At 37.8% G+C, this 20,445-nt stretch overlaps 1 protein-coding gene across 2 annotated transcripts; it reads left to right on the plus strand.

Moving 5' to 3' along the window:
- Nucleotides 1-3,040: 3,040 nt before the first annotated feature.
- Nucleotides 3,041-12,803, plus strand: LOC122847253 (probable global transcription activator SNF2L2). 2 transcript variants are annotated; one of them, XM_044144806.1, is made up of 7 exons: nucleotides 3,041-3,143; nucleotides 3,345-3,386; nucleotides 5,847-6,076; nucleotides 9,304-9,409; nucleotides 10,522-10,623; nucleotides 10,735-10,876; nucleotides 11,269-12,803. In XM_044144806.1, exons 1-7 carry the CDS (start codon nucleotides 3,060-3,062, stop codon nucleotides 11,388-11,390), a joined length of 828 nt encoding a protein of 275 aa, XP_044000741.1. In that variant the 5' UTR covers nucleotides 3,041-3,059; the 3' UTR covers nucleotides 11,391-12,803. The 2 variants fall into 2 exon arrangements, with proteins under 2 accessions (XP_044000741.1, XP_044000742.1); XM_044144807.1 differs by having other exon boundaries at nucleotides 3,125-3,143; nucleotides 5,800-6,076.
- Nucleotides 12,804-20,445: the final 7,642 nt, after the last annotated feature.

The following is a 20,445-nucleotide window of genomic DNA, read 5'->3' on the forward strand; positions in this document are numbered from 1 at the left end:
CAACAACAAAAAAATTATAATTTTCTGCCAGTAATGCAGATTAATCCCTTTATGCTCTTGACGGGAGGAGGGGGAGAAAACGCAGCATCTGACCACAGACTACATTCAGAGATGTGCTGCATGATTATGACATGAAGTCTGATTCGTTTTATCTTATATTTCAAGCCTGGGAGCCATGCAGCCCGTCTTTACACTCACAGTTCACCAGTTTATCATCTTTCGTAAAGCGCTTCTCTGTCTCATGTCGGCCTGTTTGAAAACACACCGCATTCTGTATAGGACAGATATTAAGAAAACGTAACAAATGAATTATCTAGTGTAGTTATCCTGTCATAAAACCAAAGGTCGAAAGTGTTTCAGTGGTAAAAAATAAATAAATAAATCTTGTTTTGAGTGAGTCACAATTTGCTAGACTTTGGTGGTCATTAAATAATTACTTGGAGAAAGCAGCTGAAAGGCTTTTAAATCGTTTAATTTGGGCAACATACTTAGATTTGGATGAGCTGCTACCAGGGTAAATAGAGTAAACGCTACATACCTTAGTAGTGTAAGTTCGCTTCCCCAGCAAAAAGCCCATTTCAACTTTTGCTGGAAAAGTTCTTACGTTTAGCTCGGTTCTGTCTGCATGTCATGTTTATGCTGATTCTGGCTTTTAAGTTTCCTACATTATGAATTTAAATTAAACTTTTTAGCAACAGGAAATCCACAAAACATATCGAAAGGTTTACTTGAAGAAAATTAGGCTGATGGATGTATAGACTTAATCTTCAAGCAATGTTTTTTTTTGTTTTGTTTTTTTAAACTCTCCTAATGTCATATCTCAAAAAGGCCTAGATTATTATAGTTATACGTCTTTTGGATCCTTCCCTCTGTGTTGTTTTTCTAAGAGTATTCTGTGGCGAGGCATGTTAGAGAACACATTCGTTTTCTCGTTATAATAAATCTACATTTGTGTCACATAAATATGTGTGCATATTACTTTTAGCAAATAGTGTGTCCTAAGGATTCTAAGCCCTTTCTTCTATTCATCTTTTCATAATTGTTGAGAGTGTTTTGCATGTTTCCACTGGAATTTTGACGGTTTACTCTGAGGTTGAAAGTCCTCCTGATCCTGAGACTCTTCCACAGATTCTCCATCACAGAGTCAGGATCCAACCGCGGTGGTTGGGTACTCAAATACAGGCATGATGCTGGCAGAGTCATGGTAAGAAGGGAGCTCAACAAGGAACTAAATAGAGTTTTGCAAAACTGGAAACAACGAGGAGCACCGAGAGAGGTTTTCCACGGAGCGCGACGGGCCAAGCGGCAGGTAGACAGCAGCAAAATCTAACTTTGACGGAAGAGACCTGAAGTGTGTAAGAACCAGAGAAGGAGAGTGTTGGAACAGGGAGAAGGTGATTTATTAAGTGATTTTCAGCCACGGGGAGAGAATATAAAATGGAGCTACTAACAGGGACCAGGCTGGAAATGAGAGGGGAAAAAAAATAAATATCCGATTGCAATCGAACACAGAGAATGAATAAGTGAACTCGGCAAAACACAGGAATCCACAGAAAGTGCAGACCTAACAAAATCAAAACAGGCCCGAGCAAAGCCTCCAGGATCGCCTTACACTTGACTCTTCAGCTGACTTTTGTGTTGTTTTGGTCACAGCGTGCGGACGTCTTCAACTTAAATAGACCTTAATCGGGTAGTTTTGTGTAAACAGCTTGACCTGCTGCCTTAAAAAAATAGAAGCAGATCAGATCAATAATGCTGCTTTCACTTGCCAATAAGATAACTTCAGCGGTACAAACAGGAGTCTCAAACTCCTGTCCTGCAGCTTCAGTTCAATCCCCCCATATCCAATGGCTGGATTTCCTCTTCACTTGGCAATCAGATTTTACAGATTCCTGCTAAAAAAAAAGTATGCAATTTCTTGGTGAACTGTCAACTTCCGTGAATCAGTAGTAGTAGAAGCAAGATAAGAATTAAAACAGGGGTAAGCATAATTTATTTTGTTGTAGTAGAAGATAATGTGTGTATTAAGTATATCGATTTAGGCTTTAGTAGGTTTAGGAATCAAAGTCTAAAGTTGTTCCGAGTTCACAAAACTCTACAACACGTCTGCCTCTGAAAATCTTTTTAAAAGAATAAAATGCAAGAATTAGTAAAGATTTTGCAGGGGCCTAGTCAATGTCCAAGTGTTAATCTAGGTTAAGATGCTGGGTGCGGGACCTTAAACGGGACCATGCTTGTGATTGGAAACCCTTCAGTGTCGCCAAATGAAAACAATTCCACAAAGAAGAGTGGGTCAACATTCCACCACAGTGACGCAAAACTATTTATGGAGATTGCTTTTTGGCAGCTTCTACAAGCTTTCAAATGCCTTTTTGTTGTTGCTGTTGTTGTTCTACAACATAAGATATTCGCCACTAAAACACTTTGATCAAACAATAGAAACTAACTAAAGAGAATCTACATGCCAGATGACTATATACAGTCTTATCTGTCCGACTTGAAATACATTTATGTCATTAACAGGAGTGTGGAAATCAACTTTTCCCCTCATTCCTATGTAGCTACTTTCCCGTCGTGTGAGCCGGAACGTTTTGCACAACATGCTGGAAGACGAAAAAAGAAAGAAAACAATCAAATCGTTTCACAGAAACCAGATGTGCTTGAATTTTAGCCCAAACTGGGCTGCTTTCCTGCTATTGTTTGAGCTCCAGCAGCGATCAGTGCTGCAGATTTTCAGTCATTCGCCAACACCCACTCCACCCCTCCACCATCTCTCTCTCTTTATTTTTTTCTCGTAGAGGGGAGTCAAGTGTAATTTGAGTCAATAACACTCGTGCAATAATTGGAATAATTTCCAGGCTGCCTATACAAATGTACAAGCTGCAGGTTGTTGTGGCTGCTGCGCCTTTAACATCTCTGGAGGGGCGCAACATTTAAAAAAAAAGAAGAAAAAAAAAGATAGAAGCAATTTAAAAAAAAAAAAAAAAAAGGGGGTGTGAGAACTTTTAACAGTGGGGGGTGGGAAGACAAGGAAAAAAAAACATCTGGGGAAAAAAAAAATGGAGACAAGCTTCACGGGGCCTGTCACAATCAAAAAAGGAAAATACTCCCGAAAGCTGCAGAAAGGAAAGGAGAAGAGATGGGTATGGCATTAATATCTTTTCTCTTTTTTTTCCTTTTTTCTTTCTTTTTTTTTTTTTTTATACCAGCCTCATTGATTTGTGTATGAAAAACATAGCGCTTTTATTCTCCCCCCTTCTGGGCTCCGCTTTCTGAGTGATCAGCTGATGAAGAGACTAGCAGCACGCCGTTATGCTGCTTTGCTAATTCTCTTCCCCCCACAGCTGCAGCCGATCCCGATAGCCAGCCTTGCAGACTGCACTCAGGTAAATATCCTCCTCCATGTCTTTCTGTCTCCTCGGGCTCCGGATTCAGACAGGCTACATCGCATGGGGAAGGGAGGAAGAGATGGATATGAAAAAAAAAAAGAAAAGAAAAAAAAGTGTGTGTGTGTATTTGAGAGAGAGAGAGAGAGAGGTAAAGAGAGAGAGAGCGGGCGTCTGAGTTTATAGTCCTGCCTGTGCGCGCGCGCGCATATGTGTGTGTGTGTGTGTCAGGGAGAAGAGAGGGAGCATGTAGGTGTGTGTAACAGATGAGAGGGGAATCTTTGCCAGATTAGTCAGGGAGGAGGCAGGCTGGTCAGGAGAAGGCACACGCATGCAGGCGGCTCTCAGCTGGGATGTGCTTCTTTCAGGATTACCCCTTCGCCCCCCTTCCCCTCGTTCCTGCACCCCCTTTATCCCCCCACCTTCCCCCGCTACCCTTCTCCATATCCCCTCCAGTATGCTGCTGGAGCGACCGCTTCTAGGTGTCTCAACCGAGCGATGATGATGATGATAATGATGATGATGATGATGAGCGGGATTTGAGATTGGCGCAGCTCTCGTCGTCGTCGTTGTTGTCGTTGTCACCTCTAACTCACTTCTCCTCTCTGTCATGCCGCCGCGCTTTACTGTCTCAGCGATTGTTGGTTTTCCTTTTCTCTCTCTCTCCCTCTTCCGTTTTCTGGACGCGTCTCCTCTTCCTCTCTGACTAACATGCGAGCAAATAAGCATCCCCTGCGTCCCAGCTCGATCCCAATCTCTGTCCTTGAGAAAACACATCGTCGCATGTGTGCTGCTCGCTCTTTATTTGAAAGCAGATGTGTGATCCTGGTTGTATTATAGTCTGGGTCTGCGTGCCTTCACTGCTGCTGCTGCTGCTGCACGGATCCTCGTGTTCTCTGGCATCTAATTTGCCTTTGTTGGAGAAACAGAGGCTGCGGCAGATATTTATGAAGAAGGATGCAGAAACACGCTGTAGTTCACTTTTTTTTTTCTTTTTGTGCCATTCTGCAGCGAGCAAGCCAGCAGAGTGACTGATATTATTCTTTATTTGCGCTGCGGCTTTCTGGAATGTAGTGTGGCTGAGCTGTTCGGCATTCATTCACGTCGCATGTTGAATATTAATAATTTGACATCAATATACTCTGGAGCAAATAACTTGTTCTAAATCTGCAAAGGCGCCGCACATCAGTCCGGGCCACTATAGTCGCTTCCTGCAAATTCAGAAATGAATGAATAAATAATATGTTTAGTTTTTAATATCTAACGATATTAGTAGGTCAGAGATTTTGTGAGCAATTTCCCAGCTTTGATTTTTTTTTTTTTTTTTGTGAAAGCTCGTGCCTGCAGACAAGTTGCACCAAATCCAATTTCTCTTAAAATAGCCTATGGTTTCAACAGCTGTTTTAGTAAAATGCTCCAGGTTATTAACAGACAGATGTATGCAAATAAGCTAATATTTAAAAAAAAATAGTTATTACTTTTGTCCCTTAAACATTGATAAAATAGATTATGGCTCTCTACATTTTTTGTCAGTTAATATCTGAGAGGGAAAAATATATGACTTAATTGTCTAATATGATCAATTGTTAAATGATTTATTCATTCATTGTAACTATCCAGTAGCACTAAGAAGCCGTTCTATAATCAATTATTTATAACAGAGCCAGAGGTGCTGTCACACTGTGTGTGTGTGTGTGTGTGAGAGAGAGAGAAAGCAGTTGTTCTTACACAGCTCTGCACTCAAAACAAGGTGAACATTATTAGTTTAGTCTGTATTTTAATCAGGTTCCAGCATCTTTTTCTTGCAGTTAGCATAATTAGCTTGACTAGCATCACTAGCTATTAGCTGTCTGCATGCGTGTTCCCTTTGGAGATTTCAATGCAACTTCCTTTCTTAAAGTTTCTAACAGCTTTTGCTTTTTGTTGTTTTTTTGTTTTTTGTTTTGCTTCCTCTATGTACACTTCAAAAGAGCTTCCTGATATCAAAAATAAGCAACTGACTTTTCTCACCTCGGTAACGACATCCGCACTGAAAGGTGTGGTTGTCCATCTGTTAATGCGGATGATGGACAAATGCAGTGTGGTGTGATCACTAATCAGAAAAAGATCCAATTTGTAGTTTCTGACTTCCAAGTCCCAGGTTGGCATAAAATCTGTCAAATCCAGTTACCATTTGTCAGCGCTTCTCTAAATTTTAGTCAAGAAAAGAACAAAACTCCAGTTAGCAAATAAAATGTATACTTTTTGAGATTTTCAGACTTCAAACTTTGAAGCGCTGTAGGCATCAGTACTACAGCACTCTCGAGACTCGGGGCATCTACCTTAAGAACACCACACGGTTTGCAATAAAAGAACAAACCGTGCAAAACCTTCAACCTCACCTGATCCCTGTGCGTCTGTCTGAGTTTACTAGGTTTCCCCTCCACCCGCTATCCCACCCACTGCTTCCTCTTCCTCCAGCCTGAGGCAGAAAAGATCAGCTCCCTGCAGGACATGGAAGAAGACATCGGCCTGAAGAAGCGTAAAGGTGATCACCATGGAGAGAAAGAGCTGCACACGGGCCAAGAAACGGGCGAAAAGGTCAAAAGGAAGAGAGGACGCCCACCGGCTGAGAAGCTGCCTCCAAATCCACCCGAGCTCACCAAGACACTGAACACTCTGGTGGATATGGTCGTCAACTACAAGGACGGGTCAGTCTAGCGCTTGTGGACCGGTGTTCCAATATTGCTACTTCAACGCAACAAGCATTCACAAATCCTCCAGTTCTTTGCCTAGAAAGCTTGAAGTTAAGCTGACAGAGAGAACTGAATGCCAGTGCAGACACTCAGCTTTTAAAGTGAGAAAAGTCTGATCCAAAATAGGGGACAAGTTAAGAATAACACTCGTTGATGGGGGTGGGGGGTGAAAGCTTTGTCAAAAGGCCTGAAGTGAAGACTCCATGGGATATCCTTGAATTGTTTGATTTTGCCTTTTTTTTATGCTCCACAAGCTGCAGTTATCTGAGTGTTTTATTTATTTATTTATTTATTTATTTATTTAAACACACACCTTTTTTGTGTGTGATATAACAAATGAAAATTGATCTATCAAAGTCATTACAGAATATTCCACTTCTCTAAACGGGAAAGCTCCTGCGCTTCTTTAGAGGCATGCTGTGAGTGACTGAAGTGCCCTCTAGTCAGACCTTTGATGGAATCACAACAGATATCTAAAACACTTCAGAACGCACCTTCAGTTTAGCTAATGATGAAGGTATGATGAGAATTAAGGTAAAGTAAGATACCTTGCCTTACCTTATGTTTCATAGTTATTCTGCCTGTGCTTCTAGTTCAAGTTGGGTTCACCTGCATCTCTCGGAGAAAAACTGCTCCCGTTCAGTTCAGCTTTGCAAAGATGTTGACAGAAAGTCCATCAGGAACAGTCTAACTTGCGATGTTCATTAATCAGTGTTATTGCAAATCAAATTGATCTGAAAGATTCACATTCCCATAAACACCTAGATATTAAATACTTAAGAGCTTAAATAAATTTAACCAATAGTAAAAGCAGAACAAACTCTTTGTTATGTTTATCTAAAAAGATAACGCCCTGGGCATTTGTCCTTAGAATTCATGTCAGAAATCACCTCAATCTGCACTATTAAACATAGCAATTGAGGCAATGCCCTGACGCTCAACTATGAACACTGACCAAAGAGCAACAAGCAAGAAGTAAACAAGCACAAGGCGCTCACCATGACTGTTCTCACCCTCTCTCCCACTGCATGAAGCCAGGCAGCACAATTCAAAATGACAGCTGTAATGTCTGCCATAATGGCAGACATTACAGCTGCCATTTTGAAGGAAAGCCAGGCCGCTTTGAACGAAAACAATCAATGGGCAATGCGCATGCTCAGCGTGCTCTTTCGTTCTTGTGTTTTATTTATTTGCTAATTAAATAAATATCAATGTATATAAATAAATAAAATAATGATAGCTAAGCGTACACAGAGCATTACAAGAACAAAGAACGGCTCTCAGTGAGGCTCCAGTCCTGTCTTCTTAGTAAAGAGAAGTACAGAAGACTCTGATCGTTCGTGAATGTCACATCACTATATTGCAGACTTTTGGACACAGTGTTGTCCCACATATGCGACACAGTTAGTCAACACCTCCGCACAATTCAGTGTGAGTGACTTTTTTTACATGTATAAATGTCTCTGTACAGCTAGCTTTGCTAATAACACGTCAACGGAGCTTACCTTTCTTTGAGCTTCTTTTCCAAGTGATGAAAAAAGTTAGACGTAGTCCTCACCGTCTGTGAAAGCGAAGCGCTGCTGAATTAGTTGTCGTCATCGGATTTCTTATGATTCATGCAGCGCAATTCTATTACTGACGATTAGACAGACATCTTCTGCCGATAAAAGAAAACCACTGTGCATGTCTTGGAGCGCCGCGTGCGAGTGAAAGATGGGGAGGGGCAGTAACGGAAACACGTAATGGACAAATCACGTTATTGCCTGGATTTTAATCGGTGCGTTTTGCATCCAATGAAAACAAACATGTTAACAAATAAGCTGGACAGTATGCTGTAAATTTAGTGATATTTCCACAGTTGCAGTCTTGAAATCAAATCCTGAGTCCTCAGCGCATTTGTCTCGAGACAAGACCGAGACCAAATGCGGTCGAGTCCGAGACGAGACCGAGACCATCAAAAAATGGTCTCGAGACCAAGACCGGTCTGCAACTCAAATATCACAGCAATGACTCAATAATAACATAGCTTAATCACACACAAAGCTATGCAGATGCTTAACAGGGTTTATGCTAAAAAGGTATTAGAAAATTTGAATTAATGTCTTAATTCACGAAAAGATGTGAGTTGGTGTTAAATTAAATCATCATAGGTCTTAAATTTTGACGTGGCAGGGCTATTTAATCTCATATGCAGTTTTTTTCCTCATTTGACATATTCACTGTGTTCCCTTACTCGAGATGGTTGAACGTCAACCACGGTTAGCTAGCTGTGGTTGAAGCTAACTAACCTCTAGCCTTTTTATATATATATATATATATATATATATATATATATATATATATATATATATATATATACTTTATTTTTGATGAAATTTTTATACATGGCAAAACAACACCAACACAAAAACGGAGAGAAAGAAAAAAGAAAAATCACAACAAGTACAGTGCACAGCAATCGGAACACAGAGGTCACCAACGGGGTAGAGAGGTCACCAAGGGGGTCTCTAGCCTTTTTGAACACATAAAAGCTACCTAGCATTTTTGCGTTCATCACGGGTAAGTGGAAATTTAGCAGTCTGGACGAAGTTTGTCTTCTTCACTGAATCATTTGTTTCCAACACATAAGAGGCTACGGTGAAAACAAAATCAACTAATTTTTAAGTTTGCCACTTTGGCTAAGTAGCAAGCTAACGTTAAGCAGTCAAATATGCAGACGCCCTACTTAACCAGTCTCAGCATGTTGGATTATTGAAATGTGATGGTAAAACTGACTGCATAATTTACTTTATTACTATTTGACTCAAATAATATTTTGTTAATATTTGTTATTTTGTTTAAAAAAAAGGAACAAAATAAATAAAAAAAAGCTGATGACGCCGTAACAATAGTAACGCGTCGTGAAAACATTTCAATTGGATTTTCACTTGTAAACAATTTAAGCATTTTATGAATAGGAAGGAATTTTGTATTTGCAGTTTATAACAAATAATTTTCTATAACCTTTCAAACAAACAAAAAAATAAACTTTTAAAATTGTTAAACTGTTCATTTCTCTTGTCTATATCTGTAGATGTGAGGAGTAACCAGTCATTGTGAGACTCCACTAGGACTTTGAAATGTCATTGAAGTATTTTTTTTGATCAATTGAGATTATCTGAAGCCTCATCTTGTTCTTGCAGGCTGGGACGACAGATCAGTAAAGGTTTTGTGCAGCTTCCCTCTAAGAAAGAAGTACCGGAGTATTACGAGCTAATCCGAAAGCCTGTGGATTTCAGGAGGATAAGAGTACGTGTCGCAGAGCGCTCTCGGGACCCACACACAGATCTCATTGTCATCTTGACTGCTAACATAGCACTTCATGAAAAATGTGGATTAACAGATTGGAATGAAGGTTGTTAACGGAATAAGAAGGGAAAAATATATTCAACCCAACATCAGTAGATTTTAGCACCAACTGCACACAGATGTTTCTACATGTACTGACAGACGTGTGGAGAAGTTTGTTTTTCCACGATCTTCCGTATCACCGTTTCAAAATATATGAACTCTCTGAGCACTATGAAGGTCACATTTTCTTGGGACTACAATAAGTTAGGCATTAAGTTATGGCATACTAAAAACCTGGATAAAGGGGGCAATTTGGAAATTGTATTACAAGGCCGAAAGCAAAACCCTGACTCAGAGATGGTACTGTGTTTCAATGCAAAATGCTGAGAAATCACAAACCTATAACTAAAAATGTATGCATTATACTGTGTTGTTGGTATTCTGCAACATTTGGACTCATACGTTTATATACAGTCAAATTATTAAATTTGAAGACTGTTATTATATTTGATTTGGTGGTTACAGCATAGATAAAAATAAAATTCAAAATTGTTATGAAGAATAATCTCCAGGTTTTTTTTTATTGCTGTTTTAAAATCTGATGCTAGAGTTTATTTGCTGTTTTGTTTCTGAGCTCAGTTTGTTCAGAAATAAATCTCAGTAAATAGTAACCTAATTCAAAATGATGGATTTCAGTCATTTCAATTAGAACTCTTCCAGGTTCCACCAAAATCTGTACTGTTACAGTGAAACACTGTTAGAGGTGGTGACGTTCTTCACAGATAACCTTGTGAAAATGCTGGCTGAAGATTGTAACAAAATAAAATCTGACATTTTTATGTCTGGTGTCTGGGAAGCAGAAACTATTTTTAGGTATCTCATCTGAGAGAAATAAGGAAAAGTTTGCTCTGATTTAATGCCAGACAAAGAAAGAAAGAAAGTTTTGTTTCTTAGTTCAGTGTATAAACTTCCGGTTTCGACTCTTGAAATTGCTTTTCGTGAAATTCTCTCTTGTACGATGAATAAAATTCTGTCTAAATTATTAACTTTTTTCACCCTCTGCCTCACAGGAGCGTGTTCGTAACCACAAGTACAGAACCGTTGGGGATTTGGAAAAGGACGTCTTCCTTCTATGTCACAATGCACAGACTTACAACCTGGAGGGATCCCAGGTGAAACCTTCGTTTTCATGCCTCTGTCATCGTCACAAATGGGTTCTTCGATCTCGAATCGAGGGAGCAACAGCTTAAGCTCTGATTAGTTCTCTTTCTTGTCCACTGCAGATCTACGAGGATTCTATCGTCATCAAATCGGTTTTCGAGAGCGCTAGGCAGAGAATTGTCGCGGACGAACAGCGAAAGGAGACTGTTGGCGCCGCTCACGGCAATCATGGCGGAGGAGCTGAAGACCAGTTCGTCCAATCAGGTGAGAGCTTTGTGTTTTATTAAAAATGATCTGAACAAGCTTTAATTTTTGACTGTAAAGATCAGGATTTCCCGCCAACACAAAGGCTTTACTTGTGCCCCCACCAAGGCTTAGCATTGCTTATTTAGAGGTTGTTGTTTTTTTTTATGTTAGCATTTTTTAAGACTTTACAGTTGGTGGTCAGATATTAATCTTCCAATAACACATAATTATCACGTGACATTTTTAAATTTCCTGTCAACTTTAAACTTTTTTTTTAAACTCAGAAAACACCGGGCTTAGCAAGTTTTCTGGGGGAATCCTTGAAGATGATGACAATGATTTGTCAGTTTTGGCTATAGCATTCTGAAACAATTACTATTTAATAAATTCTGTCTCCTTTTTGTAACCAGTGACTCCATTACCAGTTCAGATAAAGAAGGAGGATAGAAGCATAACTACTGTAGCCAAGAGCCTCCACAGTGATTTCGACAGTGAAGAGGATCCAGACAACAACACAAAAGATCAGGGTTGAAAAGAAAGACCCTCCCATTTTTTACACATATTCTTGTTCATGCCTTTTCTCTGCCACATCCCTTTCATTTTATTATTATTTTTTTATTATTATTCAAAGAATGGTCCTAAAAAAAAAAAAAATAAAAGTGGAGAAACCACTCAAAGACTAGCACTTACGAAGCTACGCATTTTTTTTTTTTTTTTTGTTCTTCCCCCTCCGTTTCAGATGACTAACACGTTGCTGCACAGACTGCTGTCTCTTTCCTTTTTCACTATTCTCTTCCAAATAATCGCTCACGTTTCATCTGCTTCAGTCCCTGCGATTTCTTTCACGGTTTATGTGTAAAAGACAGATTTCGATGACTGTTTCTAATCGGGATGTTTGATTGTATGAAGCGTCTTCATTGTGTATTCGGAGCATGATATTTAATCCGGCTCCTCCTGAGGAGCCCCGGGCGCCTGTGTGTTCGAGTTTACAGAATTGAAGCACACACTGAAGACTTTGTAAAGAAATTGTAACAAAATGAGCATAATACATTTGTGTAAAATACGTGGGGATTTTTAAAATAACGTATCTTTAATAACAATAATAAAAAAAAAATAGAGGTAGAGCATAGTGGGAATAAAAATGTGGGCCTAGAGATGCACCGATTAAAACTGTCCTGCAAAGTTTCTTCACCTACCAATGTCGATTTCTCTTTAAGACTACAAGTATGGATTTTACTAGCCCCCCCTGCCATAAGTGATCATTAGTTATTCAAAATATAGAGACAATGTCATGCCTCATATGTGAGAAAGAGGATTTACAAAAGAAACAAACCTAGACTAAATACAAAAATAGCAATTTTGCCTAGCGTTAGCATCTTACATTAGCCTTTAGCTTGGATAGTATTAAAACATGACTTCCAAGATAATGTAGATCCTTTTTTTTTGACAACAAGGTTTCCTAAAGACTGCAATTATTTGCAAATTACAGACACAAGTGGAGATCCAAAAGGGATTAAAAACAGAACAACTCTGTCGTACTGCCTTCCTGTTCTCAAACTTTAGTGCTCTAGTGGCTTTAATCTCAACATGTCATAAAAAAAATATATATAAATACATTTATATTTCAAATAGCTCATTATGTCGCTGTGCTTCCTGTGAATCTTAAACACCTCACTGATACTTAAAATTCTCTGATAGGAAATTGAGTTAGCTTATAATCCTTGGTCAGTAACAGCGTCCCTGCTAAGTTTGACAGTGTTGCCTGTAGGATTGTTTTTAAGTATGGTGTGTTCAATGATCAAAAAAATATAAAGGATTTTTATGTTTCCGACCAGCTCGTCATCAGACAGGGGTGATGAAACTGGAAATTGGTGGGTTCGGGTCAACAGGAGATTTCTCGGTGCATCTCTAGTTAAAAAAAAAACAACAAAAAAAATACACTTTTCAACTAGAAACGATGGTTTGAACTTTGTTACTGATGCTTCATGGAGTCAGTTTTCGTCTAACGAAGGGTCTCCATGTTGAACCCTTGTGCTACAATATATTCACATAGTGTACAGTTTGTGTGAAAAGTAATTCAGTTTCTTTCATGTACTCTCCTGGTTGTTGGGGAATTGGACAGCTTCATTGTCAAGACAATCTCTTCAAACATGTATCGCCTACACAATAAATTTTACCAAAAAAAAAAGTGCTTGTAGTTTGTGTTTTGGCATTTGAAATCTGAATTCAAGTGTAAAGTTTAAGCATTTTTCTTTTATATTTAGAGAAAAGAAAAGCTATCAAAATTATTGAGAGCACACAGGAAGAAAAAGAGAACATATAGCTGATAGTAAACTTTCATAGACAAAATCCCCAACGATCTTCACAAAGAAAAAGCACAAAATGTTCACAAACTCAAACCCATTTAAAAAAAACACGAATTAATGATACAGACCAATAAAACAGGAATACAGTGGTATTTTTAAAAATCACAAGATAGATATGCTTCAGCAGAACAATTGTTCAGTTGCTTTTTGACACGAATCAAGGCTCTCAGGACAACAAAACGGGACCAGAAGCAGCTCTTGAGCTCCGTCTGTTCAAGTGCCGCTCTTGAAGAGAATAAATATCGAAAGTCAGATAAGCTAGAAATCTTCAACATACAAAACACAAAGAAGCTACTAGTGGTCTTTCAATCAGATACGCTGCTCTTGAAGAAAATGAGTTTTTGAAGTTTTACCTCTAAAATATAAAGGTACTATCATGTCTAAATAATGGCATACCATCTACAGCCTTACAGTGTAGCTGCCTATTGATGTGAAATGAAATCTGAATCTAATCACAAGAAAAATGACTTTTCCAGTAAAAATATATTTTGAAAGAAGATACAGTGAAGTGAGCAAATTTTGGCACGCAGGATAAATGAGTGAGATACTTGAAATTAAGAAGGATGATTGTCAGTGAGTGATTACGAGTCTTGGTTTCTAAAAACACTTGGTCAATGGAAAAACTGGTAGCTAAACTTGAGAGAGGACTGTTCTTATCGAACATGTTTACTCGTAATATTTAGCTATTTTTTAGTTCCTCAGTAACATTATCAGTACTTTGACTTACTTTCCAAACATATTTGTTGTATTAGCTTGAAATGAGCTTTTAAGGCCAAACTATATATTGTTGCTGTGAAGAAACCCAACTGTAGATGGATTAAAAGTTTGAATGACAGAATAATGTTTTGACAGCTACATTTCTGTACTTAACATGTGAAAGAGGGACTGATTGGGGGAAAAGTGAGACTTTCTGCTGCTTCTATTCACCATTTATGTTTCACATCACATAAAACAAATTGTATGGTGCAACTGCTTGCGCCATTGTAACGCTAATAGGTAGTACCAGAACAAAAACATCTGAATTTTGCCAGAGTTGCTTTGATTTGAGACCTCAAACATTTGCCTCAACTAGGGATTTTTTTGTTGTTGTTGTTGTTGTTGTTATTTTATAAAGGCAAAAATAGAGTGATTCTGCAAATTTCTGGCTAATATGAGTTCTGGCTTCATGTCAATTTAGTGAGGTCAGCTTGTGCTGGTAGAAATCAGGGCAATATATGCTTAAAAGATGGCATGCGTAAAAGAAAATTGATTCTGTGGAATTGCTTAACCAAAAGCGAATGCTTAAATATGCAGTGGCAAATGTTTAGACGTTTGTTTATGGTGTTACTTTAAGTGTGCCATAAGCTTTTTATTAAAAAAACAAGAAAAATATCAAGCATAATAAACATAACTGTCTCGTCAGTTCAATCTATTGCCTGATAATAGCTTCGCGTATTTCAACACTGCAATCTAAAAGCAATTTATTGCCCAGTTTGATGAATTTGTATCCGATAACTGCATTTTCACTAGTTCTCCGATAGGTGGTGCAAGAGAACTGTTAGAGAACTGTCACACTTACATACGTACAAAGCCTCTTCGCGTTAACCTGCAGACAACATTTAAATAAAATGACACTCATAATGCCGGTTATGCAGAATATACAAATATTCTGCATAACCATCACACACAATATCGCTACTCAAATTTTGAATTGAGTGGAATTAACTTCAAACTAAAATCATACTGAGGCATAATTTCTTCTGAGAATCCACCAGTTTTTTCCTCTTACTGAAAAACAACTGACTGCCACGTAGAAGATGTTTATTGGTTGTTATTCTGCTCACACTTCATTTCAGTTTTTCTTATACATCTTTGAAGGAGATGACAATAAAAAGTTCACATCAATGGTAGGAAATTTGCAGAATCATTAACTCATCATAGAATTACATATTTGATGTGTACTGGTGATTTTGATGATGGCACTTGACCAAATGTAATGTTTGTTACTACGGTTTCCCAACTGGTGACTGTATGATGTTTTTTAATGCTTTAATTTGTTGTTCCTTGCAACAACCTTTAGTGTGCCTGTATCTTGTGTTATTAATGTACGACCTTTACATGCAACATAACAATCAAGAACAAGCAGTAAAGAATTAAGGTTATCCAGGTTACATTCCCAAAGACTATTGCCAAACACAGATGTACATACAGTAAAGAAGTGGGAGAGTGTGTATAGTTGAGTACCATGCCCTCTCAAATGGGTCAGTGAACGAGTGGTTTAGTGCAGAGATAAGTATGGACCCAGATATTACTGTTCTTCACTATCAGCCTTCAAGTTGATGAGATGGGAAAGCATCAGAGTTGGATGCAGACTTGTACTGTTTTTGAAGATAATCCTGGGCCTCTTCATATTGTTCTGATTATCGCTAACCATACCAACATCTACACTTTGTTGTTTCTCAGAAGTTTGCACTCCATACCATCTATCTTTACGTCAATGAGAAATAACTGAAAGTGAAATGTTCCCTTGTCATGTCCTGTGACAGGATCTATTACTGCATTTCCCGCATGGTGTCTGAGTTGATTACATGTGCTTAGTTTTTCTGTATCGGCCCATTTATTATGATCAATACTTTTGCCTGTTTGACAGACAAAAATCCATGGTGGCTAACTAAACGTTAGCATTTCACCCACACCGTCGAAGAGAAAGAGACTGACGTGACGCATTTAAATGGCTACTGCAACAGAAGTGGCAGCACACGGAGCGCTCATTTCAACTGGGTTGGTCATCAGCACGGACTTCAAACTTTACAATAGTAGTGTTTTTGTATTGTTGTTGCTTTGTATTTACTTCAAAATAAAACCAGAGTTATGAGAAATAATTTTCGCCATAATTTTGGGCACATTTTTACGCATTTGCTGCGCATTCAGTGAACATTTTGTAACCAGGAAGTGCTTGAAGGCAACACGACACACTTTTTTTTTTTGCGATTCCCTCAAATATACCACATTTCTAAAACGTCCTTTTTACCTTAATTACTGTTAATCTATTCTGCAAAAAACATAAAATTTTATTAGCTGAGACTAGAAATAAATCCTTTTTTTCTTTTTTTTCTTGGTGGTGGAATGAGAGTAAAATGTAAACAAATCCATTCAAGGCGCCATCTAAGATGTGTTTCTTTCATTTAATGTATAAATCATTGTTAGAAGTAAAAAAAAAATAATAATAATTAAAAAAAAGTCTGCCAGAGAACTTCAGAGATTAATTGTGTCCAAGTAGCGGAGGAGCTAAAAGGCCATTTGGTCACACAGCAAATGGCTCTGGGAAACATAATGGCACATATGTATCCTTAATGAACACCACACATGAAATGACACGTTCAGGCTAATGGAAAAGCACAGAGAAAGGTTTTGCTGAAGGTAAGAAGCACAAAATGGTTTCTGTAGCTTAGCAGGTCCTTGAGGTGACTTTAATCTCCATTTCCTCTTTCCCCACTGGAAATCCACCACAAAGATAGCGTGGGTCTTTATTCACAGGGGAATTTTATAATCACCTGTAATATGACTTGATTATATTTCTGCCCCTTGTCGGTGTTGATGCAAGACATTTTGATGAGTGCCACTTTTAAATTCCCGACACGGCACTTTGTGATTGCTTTAGATCTTTTTTTTTTTGTTTTGTTTTTTGTTTTTTTATGTCATGTCGGTGTCCTTTGTGAAACCCTGTCAGTTGTTCCAGAAAAACACACTCGATTTGTCAGATAGGTTTGTCTCTGTCACAGCTACATCAAGTTTTCATGGCAGAGCGCTGACAAATTCATTTGTACATAATGTGCAAAGCATGAAAAAACAACAACAACAACAACAATGTGGCTTGTCTTCTGCTAGGTGTACGGTTAGTTCGACAGAATCAAATAAAGTTCCAGCCTTGCCAGAACACTTCCAGGAATAATAATCAGAATGTAAAAGTTAATAACTCAGTTGTTGTTCTCCATCTGCTGGTGCCGTTGGTTTGTCTTTGCTCCATTTTGATTAGAACTGCCTTTATATGTCTCTCGATTGGAGCTGTATATAAAGATGTTCTCATGACAACTTAGATAATAACATTGAAAGATACCAAGCACAGGCAGAAAATGTACTTTTAGAAAACAACTATAGATGTATGATGTACTTTTCTCTTCCCCCATTTAAAAAGGAACATCATATACCTTAGATGTTGATCTAAGGTATATGAGGAAAATGTCACGAGGTAAAAACAAACATAATAATCCTTCAGAGTGCTGCTTGAGGCATCAGCTGCAACTTATCACCTCAGTGAGACTTCCACACCTCTCAGCAGGCCGCCTGGCCCGCTCTTAGTAAGCATACGGCTGAATTCATTTCGGATTTAATGACTCACTTCCCAGCTGCCAGTCTCACCTGTTTTCCACAGCTCTTAGATAAGACGGCCAGAATTGCTTGGAAAGTTGCTGTAGATTGTCGAAGTCCTCTCTTCTTTCCCACCATTGTGCCTTTGACATGTTTCGAGTTTTTTGTCCTCCCGCGGAGCACTTTATCTGCATGAATTTTCACCGCTGAGACAGATGTGTTTCATGCAGCGTTGTTGGAAAATTTCGACAGATTTTTATGTGTGATTTGAAAAACAGCTGAGGTGCAGCAAGGGGATTCTCTTTATATTTATTTATTTATATATATATATAAACTCAAGGCTTTAATTTTCCTCTATGTTGCAGGAAGAGCTTCTTTCAGTGACTTTTCATTCTTCTAATGTTTTTACAACATTTTAGATGCTACCAGTAACAAAGAATACAAAAAGATTCTTGCATTTCTAGACAAATTGCAAATAAGGTACAAATATTTTTTGGGGGGGGGTGGATAGAATTAAACTTATTGTTGCATAGAGGAGTAAAATTAATCTTAAGGTTTTGACAGCATTTAGTTTGTTAGCTTGTGAGTAACGTTTTTAATGGGCTGCCATGCTAGTGCGTGTCGAACAGGAGATATTGTTTTATTTAACATGTCATGAAGAACTTTAGCACCAAACACTAAAACTGTCTTTGAGTCTCCAGTTAAATTGATGTCAAAACTAATTTTAATGTAATAAATTAACTACATCAAAATGAATGTCAATTTAATTCTCTGAGAAAAAAATAAATTAATGGACTTCATACTGTTTTATCTTTGTTTTATTTTTTAAATTTATCTCTCTAAGCAATTTTATGAGTTTGGTTATACCAGACTTTTTCTGAAACTGACACAAAATGAAGTTTATTGCTTTAAAGTCCACTATTGGTTTTATTTAATATAAAGTGAGAAAAAAAAAAGAAAACATACCCTGGAGTGTTTCATTGAAACAACAAAAGGACAGCAGAGGAATTAAATCTAGATTTAAAGATCAATTATTTCTAAGCTCCAAACTTGAAAAATTGTTAAAGTTTTCTGTTGCTTTTGCTCACAGATTGCATCGCTTCAGGGACCTCAACCATGTGGTTTCACTATTGTTTCATTGTGGTTTAGAAACACTGTAAAAAAAAAAAAAAAAAAGAAAGAAAGAAAAAGAAATCTCTAAATTACCGTAAAATACCGGCAGAAAATTATGGTAAATCTGAATAAATATGGTAAAATTTGTGTACAGTAAAAATGTCCGAATTTTACCGTATTTATACATGTTTATTTGTAGCTGCGGGTGTTATCATAATTTACTTTTTTTTACAGTGTAGATAGAAAAACTTTCCTCAGACGCAGATTTATTTTCTTAATCAAGCCTCTTGAGAGGAGGCACTTGAGAACAGAACATGACAGGACTGACGAGGGCTTAGAAACAAATCTCACAGTGAAATATTCTGCATATCATAAAAAATAAATGCACACATACACAATGCGATTTGTGCACTTCTCCTTTTACACACCCACAAATTGCTCCGGAAGAGCAGAAATACCCCACAGCGTTGACAGGAGCGTTTTGACTTTTCAGTCTGATAAAGTTATATATGCTTATTATTATTATTAATAATAAGCATATATACAGGAGAAAAAAGATTGTCAAACAATATGCACATCCGAAGGGAATCCACCATGGCAGACAGAAAAACCCAATGGATCTACAGCCAACTCAAAAATCAGCCTCCGTGACCTAAAGGCTTATCTGTTTTGGGGCCATGATGAGGCCTTGCACATGAAATTTTAATCAGTTGTTCCCAAACATTTTCTGTACATGAAGTGACTGTGCATCAGGAGATCCAACTGAACAAATTATAATTATTAAGAAGAAAACAACAACAAACATTTCTCTCCCATATCCTTTTTTTCCCTCTATGTAGCCTCAATAACTTCAAAATAATAACAAACGCGCGCATCTTGTAATTGGCAAGTATTTGTCTTTATTTTTTTTAAATAACAAATTGAAATTGAATTTAAAAGGATGCTGAGCAAACAAGGACCACCAGCAAGGCAGATTTTACAAACACTAATAGACCAAAACAACAAATATAATCAACATATATCTTAAAAATAAGAACGAAGATCTCAGGACTGAGCTGAGTTTCAGCAGAGGTCATGCTGTCAGATTTACATTTTAGAAAAATTGTTAGCATGGTAAGATTTAAGGTGGTCTGTGCAAAGATGTGAAAGAAGAATTAACCTTTAAATGAATCATGTATATGCATGTAGCACTCTGTGACTACATTGTAGAGATGGAGTTTACTCTGTTCTGTCACACTGTTGTGACACAGTGTTGTCTTTCAGACCCAAAGGCCGTTTGCAACATAACTGGCGCAAATAATAAATTGTACAAATGCTCATTGTGGGAAAGCGCTAACACTAGATTCGGATTGAAACCAACTCAAGTAATCGTCTACCAATGATAAATTAACTCAAACATTTAATACCGTAGGAATAGATCATATTACACAATCACAGAATCTCCACTGAATGTAAGACATGAAACATTTTAATTTGGCATGGTGAGCGTCATCAAGACAAGGCATAATGGGAATCGTTTTATTTTAGACACCAGCTTCTTTTTTTATTTTTGCCATGGGATTGTAAATTTTTATTAGACGTATGAAAATAAATCTGCTATAAATTAACTTAATGTTCTTTCGTCCGTCCAATTTGAACACGGGTTAAAAACAATGGGCCACTGTGTCGCATTAAATTTATACCTGAGGGAAACACAAAGTCGTGTACTGCTAATTAAACGTTTCTTATCAATGTAAAAAGTAAACTAAAACATTTCACTTA

This window comes from Gambusia affinis, linkage group LG17 (assembly GCF_019740435.1).
Source record: "Gambusia affinis linkage group LG17, SWU_Gaff_1.0, whole genome shotgun sequence".
Lineage (NCBI taxonomy): Eukaryota > Metazoa > Chordata > Actinopteri > Cyprinodontiformes > Poeciliidae > Gambusia > Gambusia affinis.

Excerpts from the sequence above, each read along its gene's own strand:
- LOC122847253 (XM_044144806.1), top strand. The coding sequence starts at position 3,060 with ATGGAGACAAGCTTCACGGGGCCTGTCACAATCAAAAAAGGAAAATAC. Across the intron at positions 6,077-9,303 it reads GTCGTCAACTACAAGGACGG|GCTGGGACGACAGATCAGTA; the intron begins GTCAGTCTAGCG and ends TTGTTCTTGCAG. Across the intron at positions 9,410-10,521 it reads TGGATTTCAGGAGGATAAGA|GAGCGTGTTCGTAACCACAA; the intron begins GTACGTGTCGCA and ends TCTGCCTCACAG.